At 34.2% G+C, this 24542-nt stretch overlaps 1 protein-coding gene across 2 annotated transcripts in view; it reads right to left on the bottom strand.

Moving 5' to 3' along the window:
* Nucleotides 1-24542, bottom strand: part of ect (ectodermal) — an 86830-nt gene that overhangs the window by 26448 nt on the left and 35840 nt on the right. For both annotated transcript variants that reach the window (XM_073982220.1, XM_073982219.1), the window contains exons 3-5: nt 21610-21765; nt 17637-17897; nt 16908-17009 (exon numbers count right to left, since the gene is read on the bottom strand). In XM_073982220.1, coding sequence (XP_073838321.1) covers nt 16908-17009; nt 17637-17897; nt 21610-21765 — 519 coding nt within the window. The remainder of the gene's footprint in view (nt 1-16907; nt 17010-17636; nt 17898-21609; nt 21766-24542) is intronic.

Raw genomic sequence — 24542 nt, 5'->3', positions numbered from 1 at the left:
GTGAAATTTGGTATTAAGTCTTCTTTGGGGGTATAAAACTTTCCACCTGAAATTTGTCGGTATAGGTCCACGTCTTCTTATAGCCCCCATAGAACGGTACCTCCCGATTTCCGGTATTTTGAAGGTTGTGGTCTCAATATCACTCTGAAATTGCTGAAATTTGGTATTAAGTCTTCCTTGGGAGTAAAAAACTTTCCACCTAAAATTTATCGGTTTAGGTTCAGGCCTTCATATAGCCCCCATAGAGCGAAACCTCCCGATTTTCGGTATTTTGAAGGTTGTGGCTGTGGTTATACATTTCTCTATTTTATTGACTTGCCTGAAGAGAATTTTAAACAGAAAAATTATACACATAAGCATTTTTGTACCTATTATTGAAATATTTGTTGCATAAGAAAATATGTAAAATGCATAAATTTTGCATATGCAAAAATTTTGCATATGCAAAAATTTATGCATTTTGCATAATTTTGCATATGTCATATGTTTCGATTATAATGTAATCAGAAGCCAAAAATATGCCCAATCTCAAAATTTGACATGAATCGGACCAAAAATAGGGGTTGCATAAAATTCCGCAGTCTAATGATAACATACGCTGGAAACCTTAGGTGCTATTATACCCTCCACCATAATATGGAGGTTATAATTAAATTTGTCATTGCGTTTGTAACACATCGAAATAATCATCGGAGACCCTATAAAGTATATATATATATATATATATATATATATATATATATATATATATATATATATATATTCTTGTAAAATTCTAAGTCGATATAACCATGTCCGTCTGTCTGTTCGTCTGTTGAAATCAAGATAGAGCTCGCAATTTTTAAGATAGAGCTTTGTAAATTGGTGTAGAAGTTTCTATTACTTGCTTGATATTGCAAATGGGCTATATCGGTCCAAGTTTTTATAGCACCCATAGAACAAACTAGGTAATTTGAAGGTTTTAACCTCATTTTTACACCGAAATGGGTAAAATTTGATACTAAGTCTGCGTCGGGGGTATAAAACTTTCCCCCAGAAATTTGCAAACGGTTCCTCCCGATTTTCGGTATTTTGAAGGTTTTGGTCTCAATATTCCTCAGAAATGACTAAAATTTGATATTTAGTCTTCGCTGGTGGTATAAAACTTACCCCCAGAAACTTATCGGTACAGGTCCACACCTTAGTATAACCCCCACTGAACGGTACCTTCCTATTTCCGGTATTTTGATGGTTGTAGCCTCAATATTCCACCGAAATGGCTGAGATTTGGTATTTGGTCTTTATTTGGGGTATTTAACGTTCCACATCAAATTTATAGGTATAGGTCCACGCCTTCATATAGCCCCCATAGAACGGTACCACCCGATTTTCGGTATTTTGAAGGTTTTAGCCACATTATCGCACCGAAAAGGCTGAAATTTGGTACTTAGTCTTCGTTGGAGGTAGAAGCCATTCTGACTGAAATTCGTCGGTATACGTCCACGTTTCGATATAGCCCCCATATGACGGTACCTCCCGATTTTCGTAATTCTGAAGGTTGTGACGTCAATATCCCACCGAAAGACTGAAATTTGTTATTTAGTCTTCCATGGGGTTATCAAATATTCAAGAAGAGAATTACAGTCGAACTTCTCTATAACAAACTTCCATTTAATCAATAGTTCTCTATAACGCAGTTGTTTTTAAAGCAGAAGTGGGAATTTTCACACAAAATAATCTCTCTATAACGTAGTAATTCGTATGTCCCCAAGTGCTACGTTATAGAGAAGTTCGACTGTATCAATATAGGTCCGCGGGTTGCTATATCCCCCATAAAAGCGTTCCTCTTGATTTTCGGTATTTTGAAGGTTTAACCGAAATATCGGAAATTTGGTATTTAGTCTTCTTTGAATATAAAAACTTTTCCGCCAGAAATTTGTATCGTATGTATAGATCGACGTTTTGATATTTGACTTATACGCGTTATTGACTTATACGCGTTGTAACTAACATCGCTTTCTTTTATATTTATATAGATAGATGAGAGAACTTGATAGTGAAACTAGACCATCTGAGCTTGAAATTTATACCAAATATGTTGACATTGATGGTAAAATATTAGAGTTATTGCCCTCAGTCATTTGGTATAAAAGCCATGATGGTTAAAACTTTAGTATCTGCGTAGAAGAAATGTTTACCAGTGAAAAGCCTATGCACAGGGGTAGTGGTGTAGGGTATCACATAATCGGCCCAGTCCCGACTATAAACTTTGCTCACTAGGGTTATGACTCTCACGCACAAACCACTTTGATTTTATTTTAAATATTATGAAATGGAAAAAACATGTTTGAAAACAATATTTCCTGTTGCACGAATGAATGACTTTTATTTTGCTTAAATATTGAAAAAGGTCCCGCACAAACTACCATATCAATGTTATGATATATGAAAAAAAATATATGATACAAATAATATAACGGGTGATCCAACAAGAGGTACTTTTTTCAACAGCCTTTTTTTGACAGATCACGCGTAATGTTACCACGTGTTCATGTTATATTTGTTTACTACTCTTTGACATTTTACGCTTCTACAACGTTTACAAATCGTTCAACTTTATTACGAAAATTCGCGTTATGTGGGGAGTGTGTTTCGAGCCTAATTTTTTTTAGTGATGAGGCAGATTTCTGGCTTTATAGGTATGCAAGAAGCAAAATTGTCACCTTTAGGAAGAAGAGTAATTCACGTCTGCGAGACGAAGTTCGCCGGGCCCACTAGTATAATATAATTCTGAAAAATTTGGAACGTGAAACTTGAAAACCAACTCATGAAATCTCCATTGATAAAAATTATATCAATATAACTGTTTGATAACGGAACTACTGTCTAACATATCGTCGGTGTCATGCTTAAGTGTTCCATACGCCATTTTTGGCATTTTGAGATAAAGGTACCTTACTAGATTTTAAACCAAGCTCTTTCAAATGTTTTAATCGGTTTTCTTCTATCTCCTATAGTTTTTGAGATATTCAGATGTCAATATGTTCCATATCCGCTATGTGACGCAAAAAATCTTGTCTTTTTGTTCCATATCCATAAAGCATGGCGTATCCATATCCATGCCGTGTGGCGTATGGAACAAAAAGAGACAAAAACGAATTGTTTCCCCTCTAAAGTTAAGTTACGAACAATGTGGCGTATGGAACAAATTGTTTTAAAGAACTGGGCTTAAAAACTGTAGAATAATAGCTTTTAAATCTAAATATTTTTGAATAATGTATGTTATATGAAAACCACAATTTCTTTTCGCTTAAGGTAACGCCTCCTATAAAAAATTCCGTCGTTTTAAGACAAAATTTTGATGTAAGCCCACAAAAAAAACACAGATACGTTCATTCGTCTTGAAGCTAATGTGGACACCGATTACAAAAATGGTATTTTGAGAAAAACGCGTTTAAAGTTTTTATGTTATATTAGAAATGCAAAAAGTCAGTTCCGATCGAAATTTTTACAACATATTCTACGCTACCTCTATACATTTCAAATAAATAAATGGTAAGGAGACCTATGTACGAGTATAACAATGGTAATTACTGTATTTATTTGCTTATATAAATGTTTCATGAACTTTCAACCTCACAGTAGCACTTCACATAAGGGAGGTGGAACACAATTGATAAAAAGTGGTTCTGTTGAAATGTGACAAAATGTGTTCCATGTGACACAAACTGCCAAAAACACGAAAAAAAGATCCCATGGAACAATTCAGCAACTTTTTGCAATTATAAAAATCGGCCATAACTTCTAGACTATCACAGATATCTGACTAAAATAAACTACAGATATATTCTTTGTGTTTAGTTAAGTACAGCTGAGCTCTTAAAGTATTGGATTTTTGCACCACTTTTAATCCGTATGGGCTCAAACATTAAATTGGGCGAAATTAACGCCGTTCTTACTTGTTTTAAGTTATATATCTTCTTATAGTTACTTCAAAAGTTTGACAAAAAAGCTCATATGGAAACATTTTCAAATGACTTTGTGCTTGAGCTTTTTTATCGAATCACCTTATAATTAAGACTTTATTTAATCTTAGGTGAAAACTCATCAAAATATTATACAGGGATACGAGGTTGTGAAAAAGTCATAACCCTAATGGGGATATCTTCTTTTTCATATATCAACTCCAACGAGAAATTAATAAAAACTAATATTAAATTATCTTCAGCCTAATAGGCAAAATTTCCAATATATAGAGTAAAATTGTTCTTTCACTTACCATAAGAATTTTGATTCTATCCTCTAACAAGCTGAGTCAGTAATTAAGTCAATAACAAATTATAAAACAATACTACCGTTTTATTCTTTTTCGGAGCTATCGTTATATTTGAACCGAATTCAACCAAATTGGTGGAGAATATTTTTGTTTTTAACTGCATCTTGTGTCCATGTTAGTTTATAAATTTATGTGTTTCATGATTAGCTATAATCTTTTTAATTGTTATTTGTGTTGCACAATGTTTATAGTGCTTACAATGCATAAACATTATAATTTGCATGCTCACGATGATTATATGACTTACTAGTCAACATTATTATTTATATTAGTACGAGTGTACTTTCGTTGGTTCATATCGGAAAAATGCTTAAAACAAAGCGACAATTCCCATATACATAGTATGAGAACCAAAACATGACACCCGACACCAGGAGGAATGTGGAGTAACTGACCATCGACAACATGATTGAGTGAATCAATGGCGCTTAGTTAATGCAATTTTAAAGTCATGACAGTGAATTTAATTGCCGTTTAGTAATTTATAACACACATACATACACAACACTGGGAACGTCATTCCATTCAAAATCTCCAATACTCAAGCTACTACCAATAACTGAAAATGATATTCTCTTGGAAATTAGAAGCCAGTGTAACTGTCCAATTTTGATGACATTTAAATTTGTGAAGGAATTTGGACTAGAAATAAGTTTGCCAAATATAGCCCCCTTATATGTACATGCATGTTTGCTCAATTTGAGGTATTTGTTGCTTCAAACACGCAAATTCCGTTCAATTTTGATGAAATTTAAGAAAAAAGTTGATCTGCAGAAAATTTCTCCAAATTATATTGAAATCGTGGTGGTTTAAGGGAATCATATAGTCGTTCCCGATATGATCCTCTTCTTACTGTTTTTGTTTAGAAGAGTGGAACATTATCATTCATACGATGCACATCGTTGCACTGCTTCCGGTACTTTCTCACAGTTTGGCTTATAGCCCAGTCAAAATAGACATTGAAATAACCAAAATAATTCCCACAAAGTTGGTAGGTTTGCTACTAAAAGCAACGTCCTAAAGGTTCCCATCGACCCTATTTCTGAATAAATGTCAAACTTCGAATTTTAATCTTTTTTAGGTTTTCGGAATTTTTCTTGAAAACAGTGCACTCCCACTGCAGTGGGTCTAATCAAAAATGTCAATAGTGCGACTGTATTATATTAGGTCCGTTAGCCTTAAGTCACCTAGTATTAAAAACCAGAGTGATGAATAACTTTAGTATCTACCCAAAAAAAATATATGTTGATCCGCGAAAAACATATGTCCAATGGTGTTGGTGTAGGTTATCACATAGTTGGCCAGGACAGTCGACTGCAGCTTTTATTTACTTGTTGACATATGTCAATGTTGTAGTATAGCCCCCACATAACCATGAACAGGGAAGTCGTTGACATAGACAATATTTTGAAGTAGTACCCATATATGACTTATCGGATTTTGAGCGCGTTATAATTCAGCTTTGAGTTATTGTCTTTATGACATATGCAATCAATTTAGCATCCAGAACAAACAGGTCAAATACGAAGATGGGCTATATCGGTAAACGTTTTGGTATAGCCTTATAACAGTACCACCCGATTTCAGGTATTTTGACGTTTTTGGCGTCATTATGGTGGCTAAAAAGCCTGCAAAAATTTGTGAAAATCGAATCGGATTTTGATATAGCTCTAATACGCATATTTGGCCTATTTTGGGTATTCTGGGCTCTATAATTCTGTAGGAGAAGGAGTTCCAAAAAAAGCATCGCCCAATTGTACACATCGTCCAAATGGAACGACTGTGACATGGTATTTCGGATTATGTATGGTTGTTTAATAGAATCGGTATTCTTTCGTTAGCGTGGCGCAAGAGCTTAGCTTGACGTTTTTGACTACAATAGCTATAATTAGCTATAATTTGAGATTCTAAACAGCAACAAATAATTTTTTCAAAAATTGTGAACACAGGTTTATATTTTGGAATAGGCCCCATATGAAGGTACCACCCGATTTCATGTATATTGAAATTTTTAGCTACATTTTCAGACCAACTAGCTATAATTTGGATTTTATGGTTCCAACTTATTATCCACATTTCGGCTACCAACAAACGTCGCCGCCAAAAGTTGTGGACATACAAAAATCCACATGTTGGAATAGCTAGCATAAACCGGTATCGCGTGATTTAATTTTTTTTTTTTAATTTTTCGGCCAAAATTGAATGACATTTTGCAATTATGGTTCCCAGTGGTTGAACACTTTTCCATCAAAAATTGTGGACATAAGCCCACGTTGTGCTATAGCCCCATGTAACTACACGACACTAATTTTTTCAGGTACTTTCACGTCCAGTGACGAATTTAATGACTTTTTATACCCTCCACCATAATGAAATTTATCACTCCGTTTATAACTCATTGAAATATTCGTCGGAGACCCTATAATGTTTTTTCTTGATCAGCATAAAATTCAAAGTCGATATAACGCTGTCCGTCTGTCAGTCCATCCGTCTGTTGAAATCAAGATACAGCTCGCAATTTTTAAAATAGACCTTTATAATTTGTTACGGAAGTTTATATTACTCCTAGAATGCACAGTGGGCACACTTGTATGGGAAGGTGCGACAAAAATATTTATAATCGTCGGATCAATCTGATTTTTTCAGTATATTCTAAATATAAGTCAAAAATACTTTACCCAAAAAATCATCAATATGGGTCCAGTTTTTCCTATAGCCCCCATGTAGCGGTATCACCCGATTTCAGGTATTTTGAAGCTTTTATCTAAATTTTCGGCCCTAATTGGCTGTACTTTGGTATTTGGGGTTCCCAGTGGTCAGAAACCTGCACCAAAAATTGTTGTCTTAGGTCCAGGTTTCGGTATAGCTCTCATATTACGATACCTCCCGATTTCTGGTATTTTGAAGATTTTATCAACATTTTCGGTCCGAATTGGTTGTAATTTGCCATTTGGGGTTCTCAAGGATCAGAAACCTTCTGCGCCAAAAATTGTGGTCTTAGGTCCAGGTGTCGGTATAGCCCTCATATTTCAGTTATTTTGAGGTTTTTATCTACATTTTCGGTTCGAATTGGTTGTAATTTGTATTTGGAGTTCTTACTGGTCAAAAAACGTCTCCGACTGGTATCGTGGACGGGAAAGGAAACAAATTATTCCATTTGGGGTCAGAATATTTCATAATAAAATTCGGTGCGACCGAACTTTATATTTTTACTTGTTTTTCATATTATATGTAGCATCATACATATATCAAAAACATACAGATGAAAAAAAAAAAAAACACTCATAAGTAGATCCCAAAACAAAAATGTCTAAATCTTTAAAGAAAAAAAACCAAAACAAACAATTAAAACACAAAACAAAAAAGAAACTGAGAATATAGTAATACGGCATATTCACTGAATTAATGCTAATGTCACACACGAAAATGCAAATATATGCAGCTGGAACCAATTTTGTTGTAAACTTGACACTATTTCGAACATTCTCAAAAAATTTGGAGAGTGGCGAAGTTAGTAAAACTCTACTACAATTTTTAGGACTTGGGAAAAAATCCACAAAAAAAGTATTATAAAAAATGTGATTTCCAGCCCATTTTATGGGATTAATGTGTACACATTTTTATGTAAAAGAATTAGAAACCCTTGTACTAAAACTTCTATTTCGAAAAAAAATAATTTTATCCTTTCAATTTTGACTTACTTCCCAGCAAAAATTTGGATCCGGTAGTCATTACGTAACCCATTACAAAGTAATGTAAACAAGCTTCTTTTCCCATTACAAGTAATCTGAAAAGTAATGGGATACTTCTTAAAAAAATTACAAGGCAAACCTACTTACTTTGCTCCTCACTAAGTAATGAGGACGGTGGCACAGTGAGTGTGTGTCCGACTATAAATTCTAGGGTTGTGTGTTCAACGCTCACTGTCGGCACGAGAGTTTTTTTAATTAAAAAATAACAGTTCGTGGTGCACATGTGTACTGCACATTAAAGTTCTTAAGCAACCCTTGCGTGCGTGGCATAGTGTGTAGTGTCTTTGGCTAGAAATCAGAGGGTTCGTGTGTTCAACTCGCACAGCAAGCGAAATAAAATAAAGTAAAATAAAAGTAAGAAGTTTGATGAAATTAAAAAAAATCTCCACATCAACTGTTCTAAAAATAGAATTTTTTTCAACTTACTTTTCAACTTCTAGTGGCCACAGAATAACTAGTTATTCTAGTGGTCATAAAATAACTACAAACTGAGTGCGACATGCCCTTGTAAAAATAATGGGGAAGAAAGGGGGTTTGCGAGTAGTTACGGCTGCCAAAAATCCCTTACAAAACCCATGATACGTAAATGTCAACTTCTTCTGTCTTGTTTTGTTAAATACCGTTATAAATTACAAAAACAGTGCTGGAATATTAAAATATAATATGTTTAGAGAAAATTTGCTGAATTGTCGCATAGATTTTCTGACATCAATTTTTTGATTTTTGTCGCAGGTTGGGACCAGTGTGGAATGTTTGGTATTGAAAATGGGATATATCCGTCCACGTTTTCGATATTTTGATGGTTTTATCCACATTATCTTAACGAAATGCTTGAAATTTGACATTAAGTCTTCTTTGTGGATATACAATTTTCCCCCAGAAATTTGTCAGTAGAAGTCCACGTTTTACTTTAGCCCCCATAGAACGGTACTGCCCCTTGTTTGTTATTTTGAAGGCTTAAAGCACTTTATCTTACCTAAAGGCTGAAATTTGAAATTTATAGGTCCACATTTTGAATTGAACGGTATCTCATGATTTTTTTTTTTTGGTATTTTGAATGTTTTAGTCATTTCGATATAGCCCCTACAAAGAATTGTCAATAATGACTAAAATTTGGCATTTAGTATTCTATATGCGTATAAAACGTATGTACCTAGAGATAGTTGTGGATGTAGATGCACGTTTTAATATAGCCCCCACAGAAGATGTATTGCGGGTGCTCAGATTGGAAGGTACTACGACACCGCTCGATGTGAAGTCTTTTAAAGCAATACTCTATTGTAGTGACTGTAACCTGATTTTCGGATTCTCAATTAGTAGAAAATATCCCGAATAAAAAATTGTTCATATTTTGGTACATTGCCGATTTAAAGTTACCTCTAGATTTAACCTATTGCGAAGGTTGTACACTAGGGCGTGCAGAAAAAAAAAGAAAAAAATTGGGACACCTGCCCCCTAAATTTATGCCATTTTATTGAAAAACCTTTACATTTTATGGCGATAGGTTAACCCGTGCCAGCAGAGCGATTTTTGTTTCCATAGTAATTTGTGTAGGGCCCAAGGGACATACGGTGCTCCTGAACCAACTTGAAATGGAAGAAGTTTAGACTTGGGGGGAGGGGGGGAACATTTTCTTTAGTCCAATTTCGATAGGGATTGCGGTTTCCAAGCAAAATGGTGAAAACTTAAAAAATCCCAAAAATTTATTTAAAAATCACTAATACAATTTTTTTTTTTGTTTTTATACCCTCCACCATAGTATGGAGGGTATATTAAGTTTCTTTTTCCGTTTGCAACGTATTGAAATAATCATTTGCAACCCTATAAAGTATACACATATATTTTTGATCAGGGTAAAATTCTGAGTCGATATATGCATGTCCGTCCACCCGTCCGTCCGTCCGTCCGTGGTAATCACTATATCATCCACAAAAATGGAGATAGGACTCTGAAAATTTGGGAAGATGCGTCTTTTATTTGCAGGCAGGTGAAGTTCGTTGATAGGCTATATCGGTCCACGTTTTGCTATAGCCCCCTATATAACGGTGCCACCCGATTTAAGGTATTTTGACGTTTTTAGTCACATTATCGAAGCGAATTAGGTTTAATTTGACATTTAGGGTTCCTAGTGATCAACAAATTTATATTCCCAAAATGGTGTGTATAGGTCCATGTTTTGGTATAGCCCCCCATATAACGGTGTCTTCCGATTTTCGGTATTTTGCGGATTTTAGTTAATATTTTTAACCGAACTAGCTGTAATTTGACATTGGAGGTTCACAGTGTTCACGAAACTTCTCCAGTAAAAATCGTCAACATATGTCCATGTTTTGGTATATCCCCAATTTAACGGTACCTCCAGATTTTCGGTATTTTGAGGATTTTAGCTAAATTTTTTAACCTAACTAGCTGTAATTTGGCATTTGAGGTTCTTGGTGACCACGAAACTTCTCCGCCAAAAATTATCAACATATGTCTATGTTTTGGCATAGCCTTCATTTAACGGTACCTCCCGATTTTCGGTATTTTGAGGATTTATCTAAAATTTTTAACCGAACTAGCTGTAATTTGTCATTTAAGTTTCGGAGTGTTCAGGAAACTTCTCCGCTAAAAATCTTCAACATAGGTCTATGCTTTGGTATAGCCCCCATATAATGGTACCTCCCGATTTTTGGTATTTTGAGGGTTTTAGCTACATTGTTTGACGGAACTACCCGTTATTTGAGTTTTGAGGTTCCCAGTAATTATAAAACTTTCCCACCAAAAATTGTAAAGATGGTCGAAAAAATGTTCAATCTATAATTGGATCGTATAAAAAGTTTGGCCCGGTCGAAGTTAACGATTTTTCAAAAAAAACAAGTGAGAAAAGGCAAAAGTCGGTACGGGGCCAACTATGTGATACCCTACACCACTACCCTTGTGCATAATCTTTTCACTCGAAAACATTTCTTTTACGGAGATACGAAAGTTTTCACCTATCTGGCTTTTATACCAAATGACTTAAGGCGAACTGAACCAAAATAATTAATATTTAGTTTTATATTTGACTACTCTCGACATCACCAACATCAATAGGCTTCTATCTCTGTGAGAAAATTTCGTGATTATCCGATCAAAATTCCGACCTGTAGTGTGATTGCAGAAAAAGTGGAAAAAAGGGATGCATTACCGACTATTGTGATATCTCTATTATTTAACCACCTACGCCAAAGGTGTGATATCCGTCATTATTATTAAAATCGCAAAAATGAAAAGTTGGGTTCTATTAGCGACTATTGCGATATCTTCGTCACCACCTACGACAACCTACGTTACATCGTTTCAAAGGTGATATTTTCTACTTTCATTGCCAAGTTTTGCTTTTTATATACCCCTTATACACGCTGAGATATTTGCTTTGGAATAAAATGTAGACTTTTTCTCTAAATAACCTTTTTGCTCATTCCGACCCCTAATTATTATCCGACCATCACCAAAGTCAATAGGCTTCTTCCCCTCCGGGACCCCCATCAACACCGAAATTTCGTGACGATCAGATCAAAATTGCGACCTGTAGCGTGATTTCCAAAAAAATGGAAAAATGGGATGTATTACCGACTATTGAGATATCTCCGTTAGTTAGTCACCTACGCCGACTTGGTTGCATCATTGTAAAGATGGAATCTTCTACTTTCATAGTCAGGCTTTGCTTTTGGAAAGTCCCCAACCAAAGCTGTGCTATTCGTAATTATAATTAAAATCGCAAGAATGAAAATTTGGGTTTTATTTGCGACTATTGTAATATCTCCGTTGTTTCATCACATATGAGAACTTACTTTACATCATTAGAAAGGTGATATTTTCTACTTTTAATGTCAGGTCTTGCTTTTGGTATATCCCATATAGAAGCTGAGATATTCGCTTTGGATAAAAACGTTGTCTTTTTATTCACATAAGTTTTTTACTCACTCCGACCCCTGAATATTATCCGACCATCACCAATATCAATAGGCTTCTTCCCCTCCGGGACCCTCATCAACACCCAAAATTTCGTGACGATCCGATCAAAATTGCGACCTGTAGCGTGATTACAAGGTTTAGATGGACAGACGGACGGACGGACTGACTGACGGACGGACACACATAGCCAGATCGATTCAGCTCGTCGAGACATTCATCTTGGTATATATAAGTATGGGTCTACGACCATTATTTCGATGCGTTACAAACTTTTTGGGCAAAACCAACGTATTAAACCCCCCCCCCCCCCACATAGTGGTGTAGGGTATAAAAACGGATCGCAGAATTGTACACACATCGTCCAAATGGAACGACTGTAACATGATATTTCGGATTCTGTATGGTTGTTTAATAAAAAGCGGTATTTTTTCGTTAGCGTGGCGGAAGGGCTTAGTACTTTCATAAACAAAGAAGAAGAAAGAAAACTAATTGTTCCATTTTACTACAATGCAACTCGTAGTGGTGGGTATAAAAAGAATGGCCGGGCGAATTTAACACCGTTCTTACTTGTGTTTTATTTATTTATTTCGTAGAACGTATAATATATTACTTTATAACGTCTTAGTCGAATATTGGAGATGTAATGGTAGGACATTATTACCTAGTCTGTTCTGGACTTCCCACACCTCCTTGCGCAGCTTGTTCTGTTTTTATATGTTATTTATTTATACTTGTATGTCCATCATTCCTGAGTAAATGTTGGTGGCAATGTTTTGAGAATGTCAATTTCAAATTCTTAGATATATTTTATTAGCCTATGAAGCCCATGTCAACATTATAAAAAGAAATAGAACTGGCGACAATGTAGTCGCAGTCTTTGTTAGATTTCAACACTTTTGACATGTTTTTCTTACCCCAACTTCGTATAACAACATTACAAATTATGTCAATGTAATGTATTTTTTTTTTGTTTGTTTTGCTTGCTTCAGATTCTCTGATAATAGGAACATAAATTTCCTGTTACTATTCACAAATGCCTAAACATAAATCTGACTAAAACTCATGTTACCAGAAAATGGAATGGAATACATGTGATGGATTATATTAATTTTTAACACACACACACACAAAAAGGAAAAAGAAAGCAACATTAGAGTTACGTGTATAGTTGTTACCATGAAAAATGGGAAACGGAAAAAAGGAAACAATTGAACCATAACCCTAAAATATACTTACTTACAAGCACATATGTATGCATATATGTTTCTATGTGCGTATGGCTGGGTGTTTGCAATCGAGTTAAAAAAGGTGTGCATAGATACGTAATAGGCGTTACTTAGGAAAGGAAAAAATTAAAGACAGAAAGTTAGAAGCAGAAAACAGAAAATGTGCACAGGAAGAAAGGAAACATTGAATATAGCAGGTGATTAGAAAAGGCAACCCTCTCCAAGTAGGCATCACTGAAGGTGATAAACGTTTAACAGCATTTAGGTGTTTGACAGAACAAAACCAATAGTGGGAAACAGAAGGATACATCAGAATATTTATGTGTTGTTCTTCAGTTTTTGGGATGATGTAACAGTTAGTTGGAAGGATAGAAAATCGAAAGAAACAGTATTATTAGATTTTTCTTTTGTTAGAAAACAAACAAACGCTTGAAAAATGCCTTTAAGCCAATTTTTTGCCGATAGTAAGTTTTGTTTGTTGTCTTTGTTTTGTGAGGCGAAGAGGGCGTTAAGTTAGAGCAAATGACCAAGTTACGCCTTTTTGTACCTTTATTCACAAACTAATTTAGTGTAGTGTAACATTGAACCAATTGATAAAGATAAAATAAAACACATATTTATCATTTTTTTTTTAATTTTTTCATTTAATTTTTCAAATGTTTGTTTTATATTTCTCTCAATTTTAGATTGATTTTTTACTTAAAACACAATTTTTTTGAAGGATTGAAATGTTACATAAACAAAGAAGGAAATATTGTCAAATAAATATTGAAAAGGTTGTGAAATTAAATTAAGGGGTTTTTGTGTCTTGTGTTTTGCTTTGTGTTTTTTTTTCTTTTGTTATGTTGGAGAGAAGTGTGAATTTGTTTTGTTTTTATGTGTTTTTTATTGGTGTACTGTATTGTCAATGGAAAGGTGTGGGACAATGGAATTATTTTCAAATTGTATTCCGGTCAATTGCAACTAGGCTACAAAATTAAGCAATAAAGTTCTCATTCCAATAAAATATTGTAAATATTTTTATTAAAATCATAAAGTAAGGATATGGCAAATGCCATGGAATTATTACAAAATAATTCTAAACAATTTCTGCATTTTAAAAATTACGGATATACAGTTTAGAATTCACCACATGGGATGGGCACATTACATGGAATTCGTTCAAAAATTATGATTGAAGTTGTAGAAATTTATGAACCTCTGTAGATTTTATTTCGCTTTCCAGGATCACAATGACTACATTCCGGCAAAAACTCCTAATAGGAAATTTTTGCAGAGATTCGATCCGAATTCGAAAGAGTTTTTGTGGTTGGCCAATTGGGATTTCTATAGATTGTTGATATTTTAGCTATTAGGCCTTTGATATATTGTAAGTGCCACTCTATACAATTTCTTGGTATATTTTCTAATGAAATATGGAACTTTAATATTTTTTAAATTGACTAATTTTACCTTGAAAATTTGCCAAAAAGCGACGAAACATCGGAATGAAAAAAATATTTTAAAATGTTTTATTTGCTCAAAAATATCAAAGACCTATTAGCAAAAATATCAACAAAATGCAAAAAAAAATATTTTCCACTCGATTTAACTCTTAGGGTAAGCTCTTATTCTATTCCGATCTATTTGACGCCAACTAATATTTTTCTACAATAAGTACTCGCGAGTACTGCCATAGGCTGTGAAATAAACTTCTTATAAAAGTTTTTTCACTCGCCAGAAAAATCAAGTAAATCGGAGCTCTTATTTTATTTCCTAACAACATAATTTATTTTATTTTTTATTTTTTATTTATTTTATTTCCTGTACATAAATTTACATTTCGAACTTTCAGAGTATAGGAAATCCCATTGCAAAAATTGTTCAATATATTTTTCGAATTTTCCCTATGTTATATAGAAACAAAATCATTTTAAGGTGTTAATCAGTCGCCTAATCGATTTTCTACGAATTTCCTTAGCGCCAAAAATGTTTGCTGAGTATTGTTCAAAAGGCATACAACTGTAGAAATAAACTAAAAACAAACATTTAAATTAATTAACACGATTTTGAATACACATAGTAATGAGCTTAGCCACAACCTTACTTGGTGAGAACTTTATTTTTTCCTATTCACTTAATTTTTGTAGCAGATTTTTATTGTTCTTATGTTATAATTTAAAGAGTATTTTTCAAGCGTTGGCGGGATTTTCAGAAGCCCAATTTTAACCCCAGTTGATTTTAGACCGGTTTTGGTAGGAAATTGTAACCACGCTTAACCAATACCTTTTTGTTTTGTGCAAGTCTTGGTTAAACATGATCTTCATTTCCCAGTTTGAAAAAAAAAATAGTTTAGATTAACTACTACTTTATGGATAGAGTAAAGATAGGAGGATAGGTAGAAAGAAAAGACAGTTTAGTTTCAGTGTAGGTTTCATGGTGTAATTATGATCAATAAATAAATAAATAAATAAATTACATTACAAATCAAATAAATAAATAATAAATAATTTAAAAATAAATTAAACTTAAAACTAAAGAAGGGAAAGTTTGATAGGTAGAAAGACAGATAATGTGCATTGATTGTTAAGAAAGTTGTGATGTTTCTACGATACAATAGGTTTACATTACGTTACGTTACTACAAGCTACGTTACGTTACATTTTGAATTAAACTAACTAACACTGAATATCCTTAAGAAAAAATTTAAGGGTATTTAATGTTCTTAGTCCATTCTATAAATAGCTTTTTTTTGTTTTTGTAAATTTATGATATTTGTTTTTTCTTCATCGTATGCTTAAAAAATGATTATGAAGGTGAGTGAAACGAAATTGCATAACATATAATTTTTTCTTTCTCAACAAGTTGTGCTTTTAAAAGTAAAAAAGTGACATTTCAAATATTTTCTTTTGTGCAAATTCGTTTAAATTATTTTAAGATTCGTTTTTGTGAGCGTTGGTGCAATAGACTTTGTGTGCCATTTGGCCTCATTAAAAGGCGACCAGGAGCTACGTATGTAGAAAAGGATATGTGTGTTGTTGTTACCTTTTGCTGTCAAAGTGAAAACAGATGGAAAAGGATAGAATTTATATTCTATGTAGTTTTTTTTTTTGTTTTGTTTTCCATTTTCCGCTTACATTACACTAGCGGAAAACGGGGAAAAAAGGCTAACTTAAGATGTAAACCTGTGAAATGGCCATTGACCTAACAGCTACAGACAGATTAAGATAAGCAGACAGTCAACTTGAAAAGAAAGCTGGTTCCTTATTTTGCTGCTTCCTTTCATCTGTCTGGCACTTTTTCACAACAACATCCCAAAAATAAGGGAAATATAGCACATATTCCACAATGCAAATGACATACATATACATATAGAGTTAGATGGTGGAAATGATTTAAATTAGCACAGACACACACATAAAGAATTAAAAAAAAAAAAAAACATAAAATGCTGAAAGGCTTAAAGGCTTAAAGTTCGCTTTAGAATGGTCCTTATTGAGGTCGTTTTTGTCATTTACTGGTTGGCGTTTTCTTTTTTGTTTTTGCTTTTTCTATTTATGGGGTGAGAAGTTAATGTGTGGAGAAATAGAAGATCTGTCGCCTCCATCTTTTAAGCTTTCAATGATTTTTTACTCTTCAAAGCACTTGTTGATTTTTTGCTGGTGGTATGTTTCTTTTCTGTTGTTTGGGACTCACGTGCTTCACGACGGGCTTCGATCACATCATCACCAATAATATCATCGTCATCATCATCCTCATCCTCGTCATCAGCTTCATCATCATCACCAGTTAGGGCACCTGTAATTTCATCGACTCCATCATCAAGTTCATCTTCTTCATCATCATCTTCATCATAATCATCATCGGCATCCTCATCATCGTTCGTATCTTTCACAGGTTTGGCAACAATAATGGCCGTAGCCGTGGGAGTTTTGTCAATACCTGATGCCGCAGCCGGTGTCAGATTTGAACTCAGACTAGTAGGAGCGATGTGATGATTTTTGTTATTTTGTTTGTTATTCTTTAAAGTATTTTTTAATTGGTTATTAGTGGTACTACTTGATGGTTTCTGTATGGAGTTTGTTGTTGCTGTTGTTGGTGTGTTTTTCAGAGTGTCAAATGGACTGTTTTTAATGAGCTGTTGTTGTACTTGTTGAAATTGTTCTTGTTGTTGTTTTGTGTGTAGATGAATCTGTTCTGAACTAGTGAGACTATCTATTGGAATACCACTATTGTCATTAATGCTGCTGCCGCTGGCAATGATATTGACATCAATGTCGCCGCTACTAGCACCATTGACACTACCAATTACACTATTACTACCACTATTTATATTATTACTACTACCACTACTGCTAATACCACTACTACTGAGACTATCTACAATAATGTTAGCATTTTCATCATAAAAAACATCTTGTTCACCTTCGTTGTTGCTGCTGCTACCGGCAGGAGCAATATCAGCATTGGAAGCATTTCCTTCGCTCAATGCATCGGCAGAGTTACCACTTTCGGCTGGCAAATCAACACCATCGGAGATACCAGTATTGGCTGGGGCAGCAGCAGCAGCGGATGAGGCAGCTGGAGCTAAATCTTCAATGGGGGCAGCAGGCTGGGCAGCAATGGTGTTTTGTACACTTGAGGCGGTATCTTCATCATCGTCATCATCATCTTCTTCTTCATCATCTGAAAATGAAGAAAAGGAGAATATGAATAAACAAAATTATTATAAGAATATCTTTGAAAATCCAGTATTAGATAGAATAGATTCCCTCTAACTCATGGTTGAGAAAATATGACAATTTTTACAGTTCGATGCTTGAAGACCAAAATAACTGAGGTATCAATCCTCTGTGAACCCGAAGTGTCAAACTATAACCAACCCAACTCTATTGGAAAATTTATATTTTAAACTTTTAGAATGAAAAGCACGGTGTGCCTTAACAAATTTAAATGGAAGGTGCTTACACCTCGGAAGTTTTTGCTGATTCTGAAACTAAAATGCTCGTAGATGAGAAATATCAAGAAACAAAAAAGTCGCCGGAGGGATTTTAAAATAAATCGCGATTTAAGTTCACATTTTTAGGGGTTCTTAAGGTTTTCACGAATTTGCTTGGAAACCGCGAGTTCTATGTAAATGGGTCTAAAGAAAATGTTGTAGCAGAGAAAATTCTCCACAAGATTGCCGTTTATGATATTTTCGTAGGTTGTACCGTTTTTGAGATATGGAAGTTCAAATTGGGACAATGCACTGACTGTATCGTCCCCTTATAAAACAATATTATGCACAGTGCCCCTTAACTAACTTTTAATGGAAACCGCTTACACATGGGATGTTTTTGCGGATTCTGAAACAGCAATGTTCATGGATAAGAAAAATAAAAAAAAAAACAGAAAAAATCGCCGGAGGGATTTTTAAATAAATCGCGATAAAAATTCACAATTTTAGGGTTTTTTTAGGTTTTCACGATTTTGCTTGGAAACCGCAAGTCGTATCGAAGTATGTCTAAAGAAAATGTTGTAGCTGTGAAAATTCTCCACAAGATTGGCCTTTATGATATTTTCGTAGGTTTTACCGTTTTTGAGTTATAGAGGTTCAATTCAAATTTTTAGGTTTTTATCTTAAATCTTCATGATTTTGCTTGAAAACCGCAAGTCATATCAAAGTGGGACTAAAGAAAATGTTGAAGCTGTGAAAATTCTCTTCAAGACTGGATGATATATTTTTTCCTAGGTTGTACCATTTTCAAGATATAAAAGTTTTATTTGGGAAATTGCACTAATGACATTGTTTTATAAGGAGGCGATACAGTCAGTGCATTGTCTCAATTTGAACTTCTATAACTCAAAAACGGTAACACCTACGAAAGTATCATAAAGGGTAGTCTTATGGAGAATTTCCTCTGCTACAACATTTTCTTTAGGCCCATTTACATAGAGCTCGCGGTTTCCAAGCAAAATCGTGAAAACCTTAAGAACCCCTAAAAATGTGAACTTAAATCGCGATTTATTTTAAAATCCCTCCGGCGATTTTTTTGTTTCTTGATATTTCTCATCTACTAGCATTGTAGTTTCAGAATCAGCAAAAACTTCCGAGGTGTAAGCACCTTCCATTTAAATTTGTTAAGGCACACCGTGAAAGGTCTGGGCTATACCAAAGTCTTATAAGTAAGTTTAATAAGTCCACTGGATTTCAAATGTCAATTCCATTGCATATACGAGAAATAAATATGTCGATTGAAATCAAAATAATTTGGAACAAATGGTTTCATTACTCCTAGGATATTTGGTATTGAATGTGGGTTACATAAGTCCACGTTTTGATATAGCCCCCATAGAACGGTAACTCCGGATTTTCTATATTTGCAAGGTTTTACTCTCAATATCACACCGAAATTGGTTAAAATTTAAAAGGTCCCTGTTTTAATATATGCACACAGAACGGTACCTGAAGCTTTTAGTCACAGCATTCCACATAACTGGCTGAAACTTAGCATTCCTGGAGAGAATTATCGGTATGGGTACAGGTTTTCATATAGCCACGGCCGATTTTGAGAATTTTGAAGGCTTTTTCCTCATTATCCCACCGAAATGACTAAAATTTGCTATTTGGTCTCGCTTGGAGTTATAAAACATTCTTGCAGAGAATTGTCGGAATAGGTACACCTTGTGAACAGTTTTACTCCCGATATTCGGTATTTTGAAGGTTTTATCCGCCGAAATAGCTGAAATTTGGTATTTAGTCACCGTTGGAGGTATTTAACATTTTCGCAGAGAAAGATCGGAACAGATCCCCGTTTAGAAATAGCCCGCATGCAACGGTTTCTCCCGATGTTCAATATTTTGAAGGTTTTAGCCACATTATCCTACCGAAATGGTTAAGTAGGTATTTAGTTTCCATTACATTTCCAGAATTTTTTCTCTATATGTCCTCGTTTTAATATACCGGTCATATAATGGAAAACGCCGGATTTTCGGAACTTTCAAGGTTTTAGCCGCATTATCCAACCGAAATGGTTGAACTTTTGTATTTAGTCTGCTTGGGGTAACTGAAATTTTCCCCCAGAAATTTATCAGTACAGCCTGTGTTACAGATATGGCGTTTTTTAAATATGGCAAAGGGAAGTGTCCCGCCCCTTCGAAATTAAAGAAAATATGCATCTTATTTTCACAGTGGGGCGTAAAAGTGGTGGTGGTCAAATTTTCTTTGCATAAAAACCTAAGTTAGGGGTAGTTTACACTATATGTAAATGTCATATGACATGAAATTTTCCATCGTTAAATATTCACTAATATGTGGAATATTGGAGATTTTCCTTACGCCATTTATTCTGTGCGTCCACCCCAACAAAAAGATAATAAAATTAAGTCTCCACATTGCCTCCGTGGGTAGATATGAAATGTTTTTATTTCGTGTCATATGACATTGATAGATACTGTAAACTACCTCTTAGGTTATGGCAAACATTTCAAAAAAAGAATTATCAATATCTGTCCAGCCGTTCTCAACTGAACGACATTTGATTTTTTATTTATATAGATCGAAATAACTGAAATTTGGACTACAAAACTTTTCCCCAGAAATTTTTCAGTACAGGCCGACGTTTTTATATAGCCCCATACCTTCCGGTACCCTTCAACTTTCAATATCTTTAAGGCTCATTATCTCATCGAAATGGCCAAAATTTGTTATTTGGTCTTCGCTTTGGCTACAAAAGTTTTCTCCAGAAATTTGTGGGAGCAAGTCAACGTTCTAATATAGCGCCCTTAGAACGATACTCTGCGATTTTGAGAATTTTTAAGGTTTAAAATGAAGTATCCCGCCGTAATAGCTGATATTTAGTCTTCGCTTGTTTTACAAATATTTCCTCCAGAAATTTGTCGGTGGAGGTCAACCTTTTGAAATAGCCCCCATAGAACGGTACCTCCCGATTTTTGGTATTTTTTAAATTTAGCCCTCATTATTCCATTGAAGTGTCTGAAATATACAACCATGGAACGGTAACTCCCGCACACATAATATTTAGTCTCCTTTGAACTATTACATATTTCTGTACAGAGTTATCGGTATCGATCCACGTTAGTGTAGGCAGATATGGTACGACAGCACCCTATTTTCGGCTGAAATCTAGTTTTAATCTAATTTATGGTGGAGGGTATACAATATTAGGCCCGGCTGAACTTAACGCCGTTTCCACTTCTTTTTTTTTTGGCAGGAACTCTGTGCCACTGTTACTGCTTACATGGCAATGATTTTGTATTGAAAATTTGATAATCAAGAAAGTACCTTGTTTACATTACTTTGTAATATGCAATTCGGCACATTTGTTTCCCAACTGGCAATTTTGATATATGAATATAAATTACTTCTTTTCACATATGTATTTTATGCACTTACCTCCCAAAATATCATCGAACAAACGATCCAAATAATCGTCATCATCATCATCTTCTTCATCGTCATCATCTGATGAGGCGGCGGGAGCAGCTTGACCTTGTGGTGTATCATCTTCTTCCTCATCATCATCTTCTTCATCATCGTCATCTTCGTCGTCTGAAAACCCCGAAATAAAGAGAACTGTTATTCATGCATGTACAGAAGACAACAACATGAAAAGAAGATAAAAAAGAATGTCATAATGATACATGTAACAATGCACACACTTATGATGACACCAAAGAAAAAACAGTGCCATCCATATTCAGTAAAAGGAGCTACCAAATTACAACTTACTTCCACCAAACCAGTCCAGATGAAGTAATTCCATAGAGAGGAAATAGTAAAAATAAATTTCACAATAATTTGGGCTAAAGAAAAAATCTCCAAGGAGTAAAAACGAGAGAGTAGTACGAGTATAGTATACTACAAAGAAGAGACGCCAAAGTTTATAGTGCTAAAAGGGCCTTTAAATACCTTTTCTAGTAATTACCAAACAGAGTAGAGTGTTCGTGCATTGTGTCATATAAATGCATGGAGAAATAGACATACAGTTTGTCAACTTAACGTTTATCTTTAAATGCATTTACGGCTTTGATTTAGCTGCTAAAATATTGTTTTACACATTTTATGGCAGCAAAGTAAATTTCGCACTGTACGTATAGTTAACGGTCATATAGTGACAATTAAGAGAATATTTCACCTATCGCAGTATAATTACACTGTGCAACATTTTTATGGTGATCTTGTGCAAACAATTCGAACTGAGGATATTTTGAAAGTACAGACCCAAACGACAAGAAACCCTAGTTGGGTTTTGTTGTGTCAGATCCAGCTCGAATTTTATGGCCCCATCTAAACATGGCTAAATATTGAGATTTTAAAGAAATTCGGGGCTATATCTCTGAAACCAATGCGAATCTTCTACTGACCTCTGAAGCAAATTTGTAGATAAGGACAAGAATAAAATATTTGGGGAAATAATGAAATCGAAAAACTACATTTATTGCCTCAAATTTCAAAATATATGCAAAAATCCACAATTTTTATACATTTCGCACCGTATCTCCAAAACCGTTAATTTCCTCTGAACATTTTCTTTTGGAAAAATATTCCCTGGAATGTAATACACAACTCTTCGGAACATGTCATAGTTGTAAAATGCCTCTATGCCGTTGTTTTCAGTACATTTTTCAACGACGATTTAATAAAAATGTCAATAATGTAGTGAAATCCGAAATGCGAGAATAAACTGTTGGTGTGAACTGTGTTTGAAATACGTGTTGTCAAAGATATGATGCAAAATACCGCTGAAACAACATGAAGTAAGCATTTTAGAGTTTCAGAATGTTCTAAAGAATTGTTGAGAACTTTATTTGGACGATTTTTGCAAAAGGTTACTTGGTTCAACTCCCAAAAGTTTAGCCGATACTGACCAGAATTTCAGCAATTATGTAAAATTTTGTATATTTTATAGATTTTGATGCCCTAGATGGAGTTTTTCTTATGTGTTTTTTTCAAAAGATAAGTTCTACTAGTTAAGGGCTACAATATTGCTAAATACAGCAAGTCCAATTTCCTATTCGTTTCTGATATAAAGGCCTGATAAATGCAAAAAAGTGTAGATTTAGCCCGGTTTAGATGAGGTCATAAAACCCGAACTGGATCTGACAGGACAAAACCGTACTAGGGATTTTGTAGTCTAAATATGTACTTTCAAAAAATTTATACTAGAAGTTGTTTGCATTTTCAGTGTTGCATAGTGTTATCTAACTCTAACAATATATATTTTACAATGCTATATTTGATCTTATTCTGTTTCGTTCAAGAAATCGGCGTGTATGAACCTGGGCAATTACTGCCTTTACGTGTATATATGTATCTTTGTGGCCGGTAAGTACAATATTTTAGATAAAAATGGGTAATTGCTGTCCAATATTAGTAACTGTTAAATAGAAGTTGCACTTAAATGAATTACCGGTTGTATAGAAAATCGAAAAAATAACCTAATTCGCACTAACACGACTGGCAGCCAAATATAAAATACATAATTAATTAATTTAAAGAACTGGGAGGTATTTAAAGAAATGAGAGACTTTCCCAAGTCATTAATTTATTATTTTCTGTGTATAAAATACAATAACAATACAAAGCTGCTTGTGGTACACTATACATCGTTTACCCAAACCCCCGATAGCAATCTGTATATTAAGAAGACAATCAAGCACTCCAAACACACGCATGTATCTGTGAAAATATGTGTGTATTAGGGTTATGACAGTTTTACAACCTCATATCCCAGTATTATAGTTTGATGAGCTTTTACCTAAGATTAGTTACAATCTTAATTGTAAGGTGATTCGATGAAAAAGCTTCTGCACAAAAAGCTTTTATAGTTTTTATTTTTCAGAACTTTGGTAAATTTTTGAAGTCACAAGGAGTATACATGTCACTGAAAACCAGCCTTACGGCCACACGACATAACCAAAATGAAATATAATTTTATATCATATATAGCTTTATTCCATATATAATATTAATTGAAAGTAGTTTGTGTGTGACCTTTTCAATATTTAAATGGAATAAAAACAATTTTTTGAAATTTTTTCACAAATATATAATTTGAAAGTGATTTGCGCGGAACATGTTTTTAATCCTTAAGTCCTTAGCCGTTAATAGTCAAAAGTTTATTAATTTCTGCTACTGGAAATCATTTTTTTTTTTTTTTTTTTGAGAAAAACGGTCAGAAAGTCATAACCCTAGTGTGTATACGTGCTTGTGTGCCACACAACATTATTCAAATATCCTGTCTTTAGTACCAGATTATGACACATTCATGCCCGTTTAGATTCCATTTTTGCCATGACAATCCTTATGAAATACATGACATGTTA

This window comes from Musca autumnalis, unplaced genomic scaffold, assembly GCF_047663935.1.
Source record: "Musca autumnalis isolate F117 unplaced genomic scaffold, ASM4766393v1 scaffold_4, whole genome shotgun sequence".
Taxonomy (NCBI): Eukaryota; Metazoa; Arthropoda; class Insecta; order Diptera; family Muscidae; genus Musca; species Musca autumnalis.
The sequence above is the reverse complement of the archived record's forward strand: the minus strand, read 5'-3'. Positions and strand labels throughout refer to the sequence as shown.